This window comes from Pan paniscus, chromosome 1 (genome assembly GCF_029289425.2).
Source record: "Pan paniscus chromosome 1, NHGRI_mPanPan1-v2.0_pri, whole genome shotgun sequence".
NCBI lineage: Eukaryota > Metazoa > Chordata > Mammalia > Primates > Hominidae > Pan > Pan paniscus.
Window position 1 is genome coordinate 159,154,516 of NC_073249.2, and position 13,571 is coordinate 159,168,086.

Here is a 13,571-nt window from a genome sequence, read left to right on the forward strand (position 1 = left end):
CTTCTGAGGCCTCACTCTTGGCTTTTATTAGTAGATGGTCGAGGCCAGGCACGGTGGCTCACGCCTGTAATCCCAACACTTTGAGAGGGTGAGGCGGGTGGATCACGAGGTCAGGAGTTCAAGACCAGCCTGGCCAACATGGTGAAACCCCGTCTCTACTAAAAATACAAAAATTAGCCAGGTGTGGTGGCGGGTGCCTGTAATCCCAGCTACTCGGGAGGCTAAGGCAGGAGAACCGCTTGAAATAGGTGGAGGCTGCAGTGAGCCGAGATCGCGCCACTGCACTCCAGCCTGGGCGACAAGAGTGAAACTCCATCTCAAAAACAAACAAACAAACAAAAAAAAGATGGTCGTTTTCTCCCTCTGCGTTCACATGGTCTTCTCACTGTCCCCATCTATGTCCAAATTTCTCGTTCTCATAAGGATGCCAATCATTTTGGATTAAGGTCCACTTATGACCTCATTTTAAATTGATTGCCTCCTTAAAGACCCTGTCTCCGAGTACAGTCATGTTCTGAGTTACTGGGGGTAAGGATTTCAACATATAACTTTTGGGGGACACAATTCAGCCCATCCCACTGGAAGATGTAGTTTTCCACTTTCCAGCCCCGCAGTCCAGTGAGGCATGCTAGAGGAGGGTAGAACTGCTGCCTGGCCCCAGTCCATTGAGGAATGCAAAGTGCTGGGTGTACTTCACACAGTGTGTAAGAGGATGCAGGTACTAAACACTCAGAAACCAAGTATCCTTTGTGTTTATTACACTCACATACTTATTTTATCTGATGCTCTTTAACAGTTCTTTGAGATAGGAAAGTATTGTTATCCCCATTTTTCCAATGAGAAAGCTGAGGCTTAAATAGGTTATCAGTCCTCTCCCAAGGCCTTAGATCTGGGAAGTGGCAGGACGGGAGTGAGCCCAGATGCCCCCGGCGAATCCCTGAATGTGTCCCTGGAACTAAATATCCAAGGCATAGTGTAAAGGCAGTGCCACAAGTTCAAATAGAGGGCCTGGCAGGTGTACCAGCAAATGCTTGAAGGGGCAGCTGCTGCTCAGATCCAGCCCAGTTTTATAGGATTTTCTGATTTTTCCAGAAGTCTTCCTTTTAAAATGAAATCTCTCCATTTTTCAAATGTTGACATTCAATTTAAAGTTAAAACACACACACACAATTGAGTTAACACTGTATGGGGCCCAACCAAACACATCTGCAGCCTGGATTTAGCCTGCAGGCTTTGATATAAATAAGAACTGCTTGTGAAAATAGAGGAACTATTCTTAAGAACCTAACTCTGCCTTCTCACTAAGGCCACATTAGATAGCTCTTGCTACCTGGTCACATTACCTTGAAATTCTTCTGTTGTTTCCGGAATCTTTCTCATTTCCCACAAAGCACATGTTTTTCATCTTGTTAGTGAGCCTAGGGGCCGGCATTTAGTAAACATTTGTATGTGCAAGGGAAGGTGCTTCTGTTTCTCCCCTGACAACCCTATGAGGTCTGCATTGTAGTCCCTCTTTTACAGAAGAAGAGACAGATAAAGAGCTAGAGAAAGGCATTGAAAGTTGAAGGCAAGACCAGAGAGTAAGTGGGAGCCAGTGGCTTTTTTTTTTCTTTTAACCTGCTCTTTTATTACAGCCACAGGGGTGTGTTTGCTCATGAAAGTTGGCTTCACTCCAGTGATTCAATTACTGGCCAGGCCATAATGACTTGTGATTCAGACCCTGGGGCTTCCTGGTGCCTTCCTCCCAGAGTGTGCTCTGTGACACTCTTTCCATCCCCACCCTGCTCTCCCTGCTTCAGGCCCCTCTTGACAAAGATGAAAATACCCATGTTTCCATAATGGACCATCATGTTCCTGGGAATTTCTAGGAACCTGAGAATTCAGATGAAACACAGCATTAAAACCAATGCGAAGTATTTGAATAGCTAAATACTACATGTGTTTATTCAAATCTGTTACCCATATGCAAAAATGAAAGCAAGGCTGCAGAAGTGATAGCCAGAGTGTTATCCGACTGGCAGTCTGCACAGGCATGCACAGGCCTTGGCCCTTCTGGGTGGGATAGAATACTTGGTGGCTCAAGATCTGCAGATGCTAACTTCAGTCCTTGTCTAGGAGCCGGAACTTTCTTGTTTAGCTTGTATACATGAGAAGGGAGGTGTTACACAAACACAAGGCAATCAGCAAGCCCCCTACTTTAGGTCACCGCGTGTCAGTCACCCCTGATTAAGAACCACATAGTGGGCCAGGCGTGGTGGCTCATGCCTGTAATCCCAGCACTTTGGGAGGCCAAGGCAGGCGGATCACCAGAGGTCAGGAGTTCGAGACCAGCCTGGTCAGCGTGGTAAAACCCTCTCTCTACTAAAAATACAAAAATTAGCCAGGCTTGGTGGCAGGTGCCTGACTCCATCTCAAAAAAAGAGGGGGAAAAAAAAAAGAACCACACGGTAGAGCATTCAGTGATGCCCTGAGTGTTTATGAATCAAACTAATTGGAATTAATCCTTTCCTTGGCGCAGTGGGAAGGGTGGCTTCTAGAATGAAAAGGCTTACGAACTGGGTTAACTTTTTTTTTTTAGATGGGGGTCTCGCTCTGTTGCCCAGGCTGGGGTGCAATGGTATGATCACAGCTCACTGCAGCCTCAACCTCCTGGGCTCAAGCGATTCTCCCACTTCAGCCTCCTGAGTAGCTGGGACTACAGATATGTGCCACCACTCCTGGCAAATATTTTTGTTATTATTTGTAGAGACTAGTTTTTACTGTGTTCCCAGGCTGGTCTCAAACTCTTGGACTCAAGTGTTCCTCCCACCTTGGCCTCCCAAAGTGTTGGGATTGCAGGTGTGAGCCATCGTGCCCAGCCTGGGTTAACTTTTGAAGCAAGATTTTCTAACTTTGATTGCCTCATCTAATAAGAAACCTTTCAGGATTATAGTGAGGCTTCATGGAATAATGCATATGCAAGCAACATGTGTGCTCACAGGTTCCATACAAATATCAGGTATTGTTTGCCTTGGAAGCTATTCTTGGTGTAAGAATAAAGGAAGCTTTTTATCTACCTAGTAGAACAAACAGCCAGACACCCTCACCACTGAGGGAAGACCAAAGAAAACCCTCCAAAGGCACAGAGATATTTGGAGATATTTGTTTCCCCAGGCTTTCTATCTTGTTGTGCACAACCCAGCTGTTGAGGAGCTGCAGAGCAGCTGCAAGTCGGAAGGAAGTCCTTAGCTAGAACTCCAGCTCCTGTAAGCACCTCTGCCTCTCAGGGATCACACAGTGGCCCTCTTTGTGCAGCCATGTGGCAACTCAGCAAACCAGAGGCTCCTTAACTTGAAACGGTCTAATTTTGATCTGCTTTCTCCATAGGAAGAATGTTATGATCAGAAATTATCTTCCTTTCCAGTGGCCCAGTGTACAGCTTTTTCTAAGAATGACCATGAAGGAGTTCAGGAAATGCCACCCAAAATATAACACTTTGGTGTGCTGATTACTTTGAACTGAGGACACTTGGGGAACAGCAGATGTAGGCAGAGGCATTCTCTGAGCTCCCCTTATCGGCCTAAAGACAGATCCTCCAAAAGGAACTTAGTTGTCACAAATATTCTCCCGGAAATCTTATCAACTGGGAAAGATTAACTCAGATCCCAAGAGGGGAGACTGGAGGTGATACCACACCCAGACAGACTGTCACCTCTTCTTCCGAGGGCTGCTGTGAAACAACTTGTATTAACTGAGAATTTCTGTGTGCATGAGAAAACCACCTTTATTCACCATTTATCTCTTCCCCTTACCTCCCATAACTCATGTTGCCACCACCCCCCAGAAACCCTGAACCCCCATTCTTTTCTGTAGCTCAGGATCTTATGTGAGCTTTCATCATCTGACCACTTTGAGTCTCATATTTGTGGCACTCCCGTGTGTACATACATAATTAAATACAGTTTTCCTCCTGTCAACCTGTTTATATGTCAGGTTAATTTGTAGCCCAGCCATAGAACTGAGAAAGGTAGAGGGAAGTCATTTTTCATTCCCCTGCAATCACAGTTACCCCCATTTAATCGACTTCCCAAAGCAATTGCTATACAATATTCATAGAAAGTTGTTTGTGTTTAATAAATCTATGAAGGTGTAAAAATTACCTATCTCCTAAACTTTAATTTGTATTCTGGGTGAGGCTATCCATGTTTGTACCAGCAGATGGGAAGGGACTTTCAGAAGAGAAATTGAATTAGGAGCCTGAGAGGGGTAGCAGAGCAGGAGAAGGGGCTAGGCTATGCCTGAAGCAGAAGGGGGTGTCTAATGGCTTGTTTAACGTTGCCTCTGTGAGGGCAGGAGCTGTGTGCCTGTCCTACCCATTTATTCTCAACATATTGTACTTAGTAGCAGTAGCACTCAATTAAAAATGTGTTGCATGGACTTTGTCGAGCCTGGGACCAGCAGGAATACCCCATTGGAAGGGAGCAGGGAGCCTCTGAGTAACAAGGTTGGAGAAAGCCCTCTGAAGAAGCAGGTCTGAACGCAGATATCAGAATGAGGGAAAGCTGCAAGAAGCCTGAGCTGGCAAGCGTGAATCATGAATTGCTGGCTGTTTTTAGTCTTGACTATAATATAGTCAGGAAGTAAGAAAGACCTTCATGTACTAAATGCTGAGTGTCTCGCCAACTTCAGAGGGACCTACCCGAGCATTTTATAAATATTAATAGAGTCTGACTGTAGACTGCTTGCCAATGGCCATGCCGGGTGGGAGCAATTACTGGTCCAGTCCTGATATGTGTGAATTGTTCTGCAGTTACCGGAAAACTTGCTTAGGCCTTGGAAACTTTATGCCCTGGAGATTGGGAAGAAGAGAATGCTTGACCTTATCCTCATGCAAAGGGAACATTTAGAAAGTCCTTAGGGTGCAACATAGAAAACACAGGTCACTGAGAAAGGGTGTCATGTTCGCATTCTGGAGGCTGGGGGCCTCAGAACCAGCGCCAGTTGGAAGGGGAGCCCAGTTTTACTTGCTGCAGGGAACTATATATATATATATATATATATATATATATATATATATATATGTATATCTGCAACTTGCTGTGAGTCAGAGCTCTGCACACTGTTCAGGGTGAGGTTGCCTACTTCCTCAGTTGCATTTCAGATGCTCTGTTAGTAAGTGCTGGTCTGGGAGCACAGAAAGGGATTGGGCCAGGCCACTGGGTGTGAGCAGAATCAGAGAGACCCTAGGCCTCTCTTTTGGGTGGGGCAGGGATGACTGAGGAATCCGAGGAAGAGGTAGCTACTCTGGGAATGTGTTGAAATGAGCTTGTCCAAGGCTTAGCACAAGGCAAGCCCACCCTGCCCTGCCACATGCTTCATCCTCCTAGTTTTCTGTACTGCTAGAGCTTCCTTATTCCTAGGGAAATCCTCTGATGGCTGTCACTAGTCTTTGCATTGGGCTCTGACACTAGTGGCGCAAATTGCCCAGGGAATCTAAAAAGGGCTTGTGCCGATAGCCCCACCCAGACCCGCTCAGTCAAAACCCTTGAGGCTCATTGACCAGTTGTTGGGGAGGTGCAGAACAAACAGGTAAACAGGGAACTGCAATTCACTGTGCTGTATGTGACCCCCAAGGATAAAAGTACTAGCAGCTGCAGTTCATGGAATGCCTTGGTCCTATGCAAAACACTTGATATGCAACGGTAAATTGAATCCCCCCAAAAAATCCTTTGGAATGTGAAGGTTGCTTATTAGGCTGATTTCAAAATTTTGCACACAGTTAAAAGCACAATTTTATTTGTGCATTTGACCCAAAACTTCCTCTGACCACAGAGGCTACAAGCCCTACCCAAGTCGTAGAACTCGGCCTTTGGGAATATTCTAAGTCTGGTAGAACTCAGTGTGGAGCACCGTGGTGCCCACATGATGGATGCCCTGGAGTCTGGGTTGCTAGTGTTTTTTTGCAGCTTTGTCTGGTCTCAGCCTTTATGGCAGAATTACATTATTCAGCTGTAGCCTCTCCAAAAGGTTGAGTCAGCCTGGGTTTGCTGCTGGCGCCACGGAGCCCTAAGACTTTGCTGAGCCCTCACATAGCGCCGGGGAGGCACACCTACTGTCCACCTGCTCCCATGAGTCATAAAACTGCCACACTGCTGCCAGGCCTGCCAGCCCTGCGTTTTCCTCCAGTTGCCACCCTGATGAGAATGAACTTAGCCATATAGGTCAGGGCACCAGGCAACACTTTTCCCCCAGCCTGCCTTCCTCTTGAAATGTGCTATTGGACAACCAGTTTGTAAAGCAAGGGCCAGGATGTTTCTGTTTCCATTGCTTTACACCAGGTGGCTAAGGAGAGAGGGCAGCAGGGCAGCCTAGAGGCCAACAGCTCAGGCTAGAGAGGAGAATCAATCCAGGAACATATGATGGAGTAATAGGATTAGCAAGTGCCCAGACCATCACGATGAGACCAGGGAGAGGTCAAAGGAGGGAATAATAACATTTTATTAATTATTTCAGACTGTAGGCTACTCATATATCCCACTTGACATTTACAGTGGATCTATCACGGAGAGTCTCCACTGAAAGTTTTCACTCTTTCATGAATAAAGACTTCCTTATGTGCCTAACACTTTCAAAACGATTCCACATCATGATAGTATCTAAAAATAAGCACCCTTTATTCAAAGTTCTCTAGAGGAGCTCTCTTCTCATTTTCTGTTGCCAGGACTTTGATCAGCCTAATAGTTGGGGGCAAGAGCCCAAAAGAAATGAAATCAAACCTTCTGTGAAAGTAGGTAGCAGTAATATTAAACTGACATGTAATATGCCTCCCATAGCAAATGCTCACTTTTGCCACAGGTCCCCTAAGTGCTACAAGTGTTTGCATATTTGTTTCCTCTTAGGAAATCCTAGAAAAGTCTAGTTTTGTGTTATATGTTGGGGTGCATCGATTAAACTGCTAGTGCTGGGCTTCTGCAAACTAAAGATTTATGTAGGTGCTCAAATGGATGACAAACTTAGATACCTAGATCACCACTCAAATTTCTAAGGGGTGTTTTAGTAACTGCCTCCAAGAAGCTGTGATGACTAGGAAAATCCATCTATTTCCCTTTAAGTAGAACATATTATTATGAATGTTTAAATAACTTAAAGATGCCTGTTACTTGTCTTTAAAAAAAATTCTCCTCAGATTTCAGGTAAAAACAATAATTGAAGATGTCCAGCAAAACAGCAAGCACCAACAATATAGCCCAGGCAAGGAGAACTGTGCAGCAGTTAAGATTAGAAGCCTCCATTGAAAGAATAAAGGTAAGAAGCCCTGACTGGATAACATATGCTTTCTGCTCAGTTCCCCCTGTTCCTTGTGGGCTGGACCACTTGTCAGAGAAGATAATACCATTTCATTCCGCTTGCTTCCAGGATTTTTCCAGAACAGGCTAAGAGTCTCAAAATCCTAACTTTCATTTTCCTATATAGCATGGGCCTCACTTCAAAAGTGTCTGCATTAGCCTCTCTGTTTGTAAAACTCTGGACAGGATTTCCTGAGGACCTGTCTCCCCTGAATGAACATGGTCAAGTCCGTTGATCCCTGTGTTCTAAAGTGGGACAGGGGTTCCAAGTAGACTTCATAAACACCCTAGTCATTCCTCTGGAATTTAAGTGTTCTAGAATTATCAGTGCAGCTGAGGCAGCTTCACCTAAGAAGTCAGCAGTCTAGGTTTCCTTTTTAGGGAAATGAAGTTTTTAAATGTGTTTGGCCCTCAGTGACCACTTTCTGTGCCCAGAGTAATAATGCGAGCTTTAGTTGAGATCCCATAGAGAAACTGGAATGCATTTCTTAGATCACCTGACTTCGAAGTCTTTTCCCCTAAATCCCAAGAGAGAACTAGGCAGTGAGTGCCCTGGAATGTTATGACTAGTTCTTCCTTGAAACTGAAGCAGTTGGCCGGGTGCGGTGGCTCACGCCTGTAATCCCAGCACTTTGGGAGGCCGAGGCGGGCGGATCACCTGAGGTTGGGAATTCGAGACCAGCCTGACCAACATGGAGAAACCCCTGTCTCTACTAAAAATACAAAATTAGCCAGGCATGGTGGCGTGCGCACACCTATAATCCCAGCTACTCGGAAGGCTGAGGCAGGAGAATTGCTTGAATCTAGGAGGCAGAGGTTGCGGTGAACCAAGATCGTGCCATTGCACTCCAGCCTGGGCAACAAAAGCAAAACTTCATCTCAAAAAGAAAAAAAGAAAAGAAAAACTGAAGCAATCACTTGATCCATTCCTCTGGGCCTGGAGATAGTCACCTGTCTTCCCAGCATGAGGCTATCTGGGCTGTGCTAGACAGGGCTCAGCTGCCCCATTGCTCTTTGCTTAGGGCAAAGAGATCCTATTCTGTAGGATCTCCCTCCCAGACTTCTGAAACAGGGCATGATATTTTCCGTGTTTAATTCATGCTGGAGTAAGGTACTGCCTCTTCCCATGCTGGTTTCGTCTCTCTTTTTACTTCCGCAAGCCCGATCTCTAACAGTAAATCTTGAAGCTCCACAACTTGGCTCCAGAGTTTTGGCTCCGAGCCCATCGTTCAGTTCTTAAAGTCTGTTCTGCATTCCAATCTGTTTTTTCTGGGTAGAATTTAAGACACAACCTTCCCTTGATTCACAGATGCTTTTTATCACCTGGCCCCTAACTTTTTATTTTGAGACATTTCAAACCTGCTGAAGAGTTGTAACAACAAACATTTATAAACCGTTTACCAGGATTCACCAGTTTTTAACATTTGACCACATGTACTTGCTTGCACTGTCTCTCTCCCTCCTTCTGTCTGTACACACATACACGCAAAACATATATAATGTCTTCTTTAAACCCTTGAAAGTTATTTGCAGTTCAGGATTATCTAATAAGAATACCTCACACACAGTCCATTTTTGAAGAATCCAGGCCACTTATTTTGCAGAATCACCCTCACTTTGGGTGTGATCGTTCACTGATTGGACTCCAGTTCAATGTTGGACAGGAATGCTAGCTCATTAGCTGGCGGTGTGTCCTCAGCACTCCCATGAAGGGATACATGGTGCCAGCTTGTCTGACCATTGTTAAGTTGCTTGGTTAAGAAAGACCTTACCTGCCAAATTGCACCATTTTAAAGGTACCATGTCCTTTTTTTACCTGACAAGAATCTGAGAGTGATGCTTTGAGACTCTGATTTTCTTGTTCAAATCAGTCTTCCATTCAATAGCCTAGCATTCAAATACGCTCTGAAAGTGTGCAAGTAAAATATTTTCTTTCTTGTTTGTTTGATTTATCTCCATGTCAGGTTTCGAAGGCATCAGCGGACCTCATGTCCTACTGTGAGGAACATGCCAGGAGTGACCCTTTGCTGATAGGAATACCAACTTCAGAAAACCCTTTCAAGGATAAAAAAACTTGCATCATCTTATAGTGGAATAGAGAAACAGCTCCTCGCCTCTTCCCAACAAAGCAAATTATGAGCAGCTCCTTGAAGAGATTTACCTTCAGCTTATTTGGTAACCACTGCTAATAACTAAAATGTTCTCAACTTGGAATAATGGACTCTGAAGTCTCTATTTTCCAAGTTGTCCTTTCTCTTAAAATACCCTTTACTGATTTAATACAGAATAACAATCTTATTTTCCACTTGGTAACTATGGCTTTATGTTGGGTTACTGTTTAAGGAAAGTTGATCTGGGCCTTTTTAAAAACATAATTATATACTTTAGAAATACAAGGGATTCCGATATGTCAGGACCTAAATTGCCTAAGCACCTGTCAAATTAAAATTCCAAAATTCATTGAAATCCTAAAGCCTTGATATTATATTCTTTATAAGGCATGTGCCAGCCTGTATAGTATACAAGAGAGAGGGGTGTTTGTGTATATATATATGCCTTTGTGTATACACTTATCAAAGCTATTTTCTTATGAAAACGTCCCTCTCTCCATACCATCAGTTTCTCAGTTCCAGAAGTTATACCTTTATTTTGAGCTGTGTATAGGTAGAATAGAAAATTCCTTTCATATCGTTATTGTACAAAAAGTAAAGAGTATCCTAAAGATTGTATTCATTGTAATCAAGTAATGCAGTCATCTCTCCTCTCTTGAAATCTTGCTGGACCTCTTAGGCTACAATAAACTATACCAAACTAAACTGACAGTCCTTCGATAATATGAGCATTAATTTACAAGGACCCGTTAGGGCTTCAATGATGCTGAGTCTGGAAAAGGGGAGGAGACCCTTGGGAGGACCCCAGGCAGCTGTGCTCCCAGGGCTCATGTTCTCTACTGGATTAGGGATAGGCACCTCTGAAATCTCCACCCTGATGATTGGAATGAAACGGAGTGAACATGAGCCCAGCTGAGAGAGGAGCAGGAATGTGTGAAAAGCAGCTGCTCTTCTTGTCCCAGCTTTGTGATTGAGCCCTCTGTCTTGCTCTCTCTGCCTTCCCTGTATCTTTCCTCTCTTACCAGAGCATCTGTTTGCAGAGGTAACGTTACCTTCCCCAGCCACAGGTATGAGGAATACGGTGAGGAAAAATTAAAAAAAAAAAAAGAAATGCAAGCTGTCAGGATGCTTAAGCTCTTTTCAGACATCTGCAGTTTCATCCCTACCTTGTTCACATACCATCCAAGAGGCACATAGGCTACCCAAGAGAGCCTTGGATTCAGTGGTACACTCCTTGGGCCCAAGGGCTTTAGCAGCTGGATATGGGGTTCCTTGATTTTCCTCTGGGCCCAAATATAGCCCTCACACCCTTGGAATTTCCGGGTATGGGGGTAGCCCCAAAAGGAGGAATCTCCTATGGCCAATAAGGTATCTTGTCTTTATCAAAGTAGAAGAGAGGGTCACTTCGGGGTCAAATCATACACAAGGCCTTTGATGCTTTAATTCTTCTTCAGTTCATTAAAAGTAACTACTAAGGAAAGGTTAAAAACTTCCCCTCAAAAAGGAATCAACCCCAGGAAGTGATTATTTACAACGATTTTCCCAAATTTTGTACAATCTGTCCTGGAAAGCAAACCCCTTTTAAAATCTAATGTCCGGGCTTTGAGTATTAGCTCATTTAGGGTGGACAAATGCATTACTGTTTTCAAACTGCTCACATTTATTCAGTATTTCTCCAAGTTGCTATCTACTCAGCCTTATGAATGCCCCTCGCTTTTCTAAGGCCACGTGAAAATCACAGCACTGCCCTTAGCCTTGTGTCATCTGCTTTTTCGTTCTGCGATATGCCCGGTTCCCAAATCAATTATAGGTACCTGTTAAGGAGAGAGGAAGATTTTACCTCTCAAAGGGTGAGATTTGAAATTTACACTAAAAAGACAACTTTACATTTAATGCTTCACTTAATGAGACATTCTTTTTTTATAAGTCTATTTTTCTACTCAGTTTCAGAACACTAATCTGATTTTCACTCTGATTTTTAACGTTTCTTTAAATATTTATAATGTAGCTTCTTTCAAAATATTTTCATGAAAAATTACTTTTATTATACCATTATGTGCATGTTATTGGTAGCAGGCATAGTTTATTATTTAGTACTGAAACATGCTCTTTTACCTAACAGTAAACAAGTATGTTTTGATATATATCTGTTAATATGCTTATAGTGATAAGAAATGGACTTGAGGTCCCAGGAGATTTCATTTTATTCACCCTGGTCAGATACAATAAAGGCTATGAGTATAAATACATAACTTCCTAACCAGGTGTAGGGCATGTTCATGAATATCAAATCTTTTGATGCTGGACCCAAGAGAGGAAAAATTGTAGCTAAATGTTGATTTACTTATAACTAGACGTCTATGTGAGAAAATATATGTATACATATATATGATGTGCAGAAGTCACTTTTATTTATCAGGCTTTATTCTCCTTAGAAAGCCACAGTTTAACTGTCTGCAGCAGTTGGTTTATGTTAATGATAGACAAATACCCAGTGTTTGTTACTTTTTCCAACTACCACTGTAATGATAAACTTTCTCACGTATATACATGCAACTTCTTGGCTTCATTTCCATGAAGCTGTTTCAATATATTCAGTATACTTTGTCCTTAATGCTGCTTCTGTTAACAGTGATCTCTTTCTTTTTTTCATTCTTATATCTTCATTAGTTCATCATAAATCTGTCCAGTTGAGGCCTCAGGACCATGGCATGATTTCATAACCCCGAAGTATTTTACAGAAACATTTTTTAAATAAGGGAAATATTTTATATACCAGATGGTTCACAAGTGATGGCTCATAGCTAGTTTTTTTTTCTTCTAAAAAATGTCAGGTTTTTAAAATCACTTACCTTATTAAAATGAAAAGTGCCATACTTACCTTTTAAAGGAAAGACCTGACTTGCTTTTTCTCTATTTAGACTGTTTTTGTACTTTACTAATCTTTAAACTATCAGGAAAAAAACCAAAACTTTATACCAATGATTTAGTAATTTTGAGGCATAGGGTAGCTTACATAGTGGAGGATGTGCCAAATATTCTCTTCAAATGCCACCTTCTCAATCAATTTATAACTAAAATAGTGTTATCTGACTAATTCCTCTGAATTTTGATGTAAGATCTATATAGGCCCCCAAAATGATCATAGTACATGCCAGTCATTTCTCAGTGAAATAAATATAATACCAGAGTACATTATGGGTTTTATTGCTTTCTTTTATGGTAGACCTGTTAATGGGGAAAAAATACATCAAATCAAATAGAATCTTATATCTGTATGTTAAAATAGAGCACTTACCTGAAGTCAGTGGCCTGGATCATAGCCCTGGATCATTTCCCAGTCTGTCCTGTGCTGTGTGACCTTGGACAAGGCGCTTCATCTCTCTGGGCCTCTATTTCTCCATTTGTAAAACAAGTGGCTGCAGTAGATGATGGCTGAGAGCCTTTCCTGTTCCCAGATGCCTTGGTCCAAAGACCCCACCCCTCTGCTGGTCCTGCCAACGTGTTGGTGCTATAAGCTGCTTCAGATATAAAATTGGTTTATCTATAATGTTTGTTCATTTAATAGCTTCTAAAAGGCCTTTTTGTTATACAGTGCTTTTTTTCTAGTTTTATGGACTTTGTTACTGTAATAATGTCTTGTTTTTAGCCATGTAACTACAAACAGATATTCTCTTGATGTCTTAGTAAATTTGCATTTGATATATCATTGATGAGATTTTGTTGTTATGTAATATTCTTTGGCTACGCATCTGTCCAGCATCTTATTAACCATAATACTGTGATCATTATTTGGAAATATGTCCTATGGAAAGAATAAAAGCATGTACTTCACAGCTAGCATGTTCACAGATTTGAAAGAAGTTTCATTAAAAGCACCATTGCTTTCTGTACTGCGTCAGTGCCTCATTGTATCATCCTACTTGTGTTTTGCTCAATAAATGAATAAAAGACAATTTCTCTTCCCCTTTCCCTTCCTTCACTCATTTAACATTTTCTGAGCACCTCCTGAGAGCAAGCTGCTGAGAGTCAGGCTCCCATGACACCCAAATGAATAAGACTTACACCAGCCCATGTCACAGTCTGAGCAAGGAGGATGGGAATGACAGATATGTAAACTAATCATCGTAGTATC

At 42.6% G+C, this 13,571-nt stretch overlaps 1 protein-coding gene across 4 annotated transcripts in view; it reads left to right on the plus strand.

Moving 5' to 3' along the window:
• Positions 1-13,329, plus strand: part of GNG12 (G protein subunit gamma 12) — a 129,855-nt gene extending 116,526 nt beyond the window's left edge. For all 4 annotated transcript variants that reach the window (XM_034967237.3, XM_034967243.3, XM_024926387.4 and 1 more), the window contains 2 exons: positions 7,166-7,284; positions 9,290-13,329. In XM_034967237.3, the coding sequence (XP_034823128.1) occupies positions 7,192-7,284; positions 9,290-9,415 (219 nt within the window). In that variant the 5' untranslated portion in view covers positions 7,166-7,191 and the 3' untranslated portion in view covers positions 9,416-13,329. The remainder of the gene's footprint in view (positions 1-7,165; positions 7,285-9,289) is intronic.
• Positions 13,330-13,571: the final 242 nt, after the last annotated feature.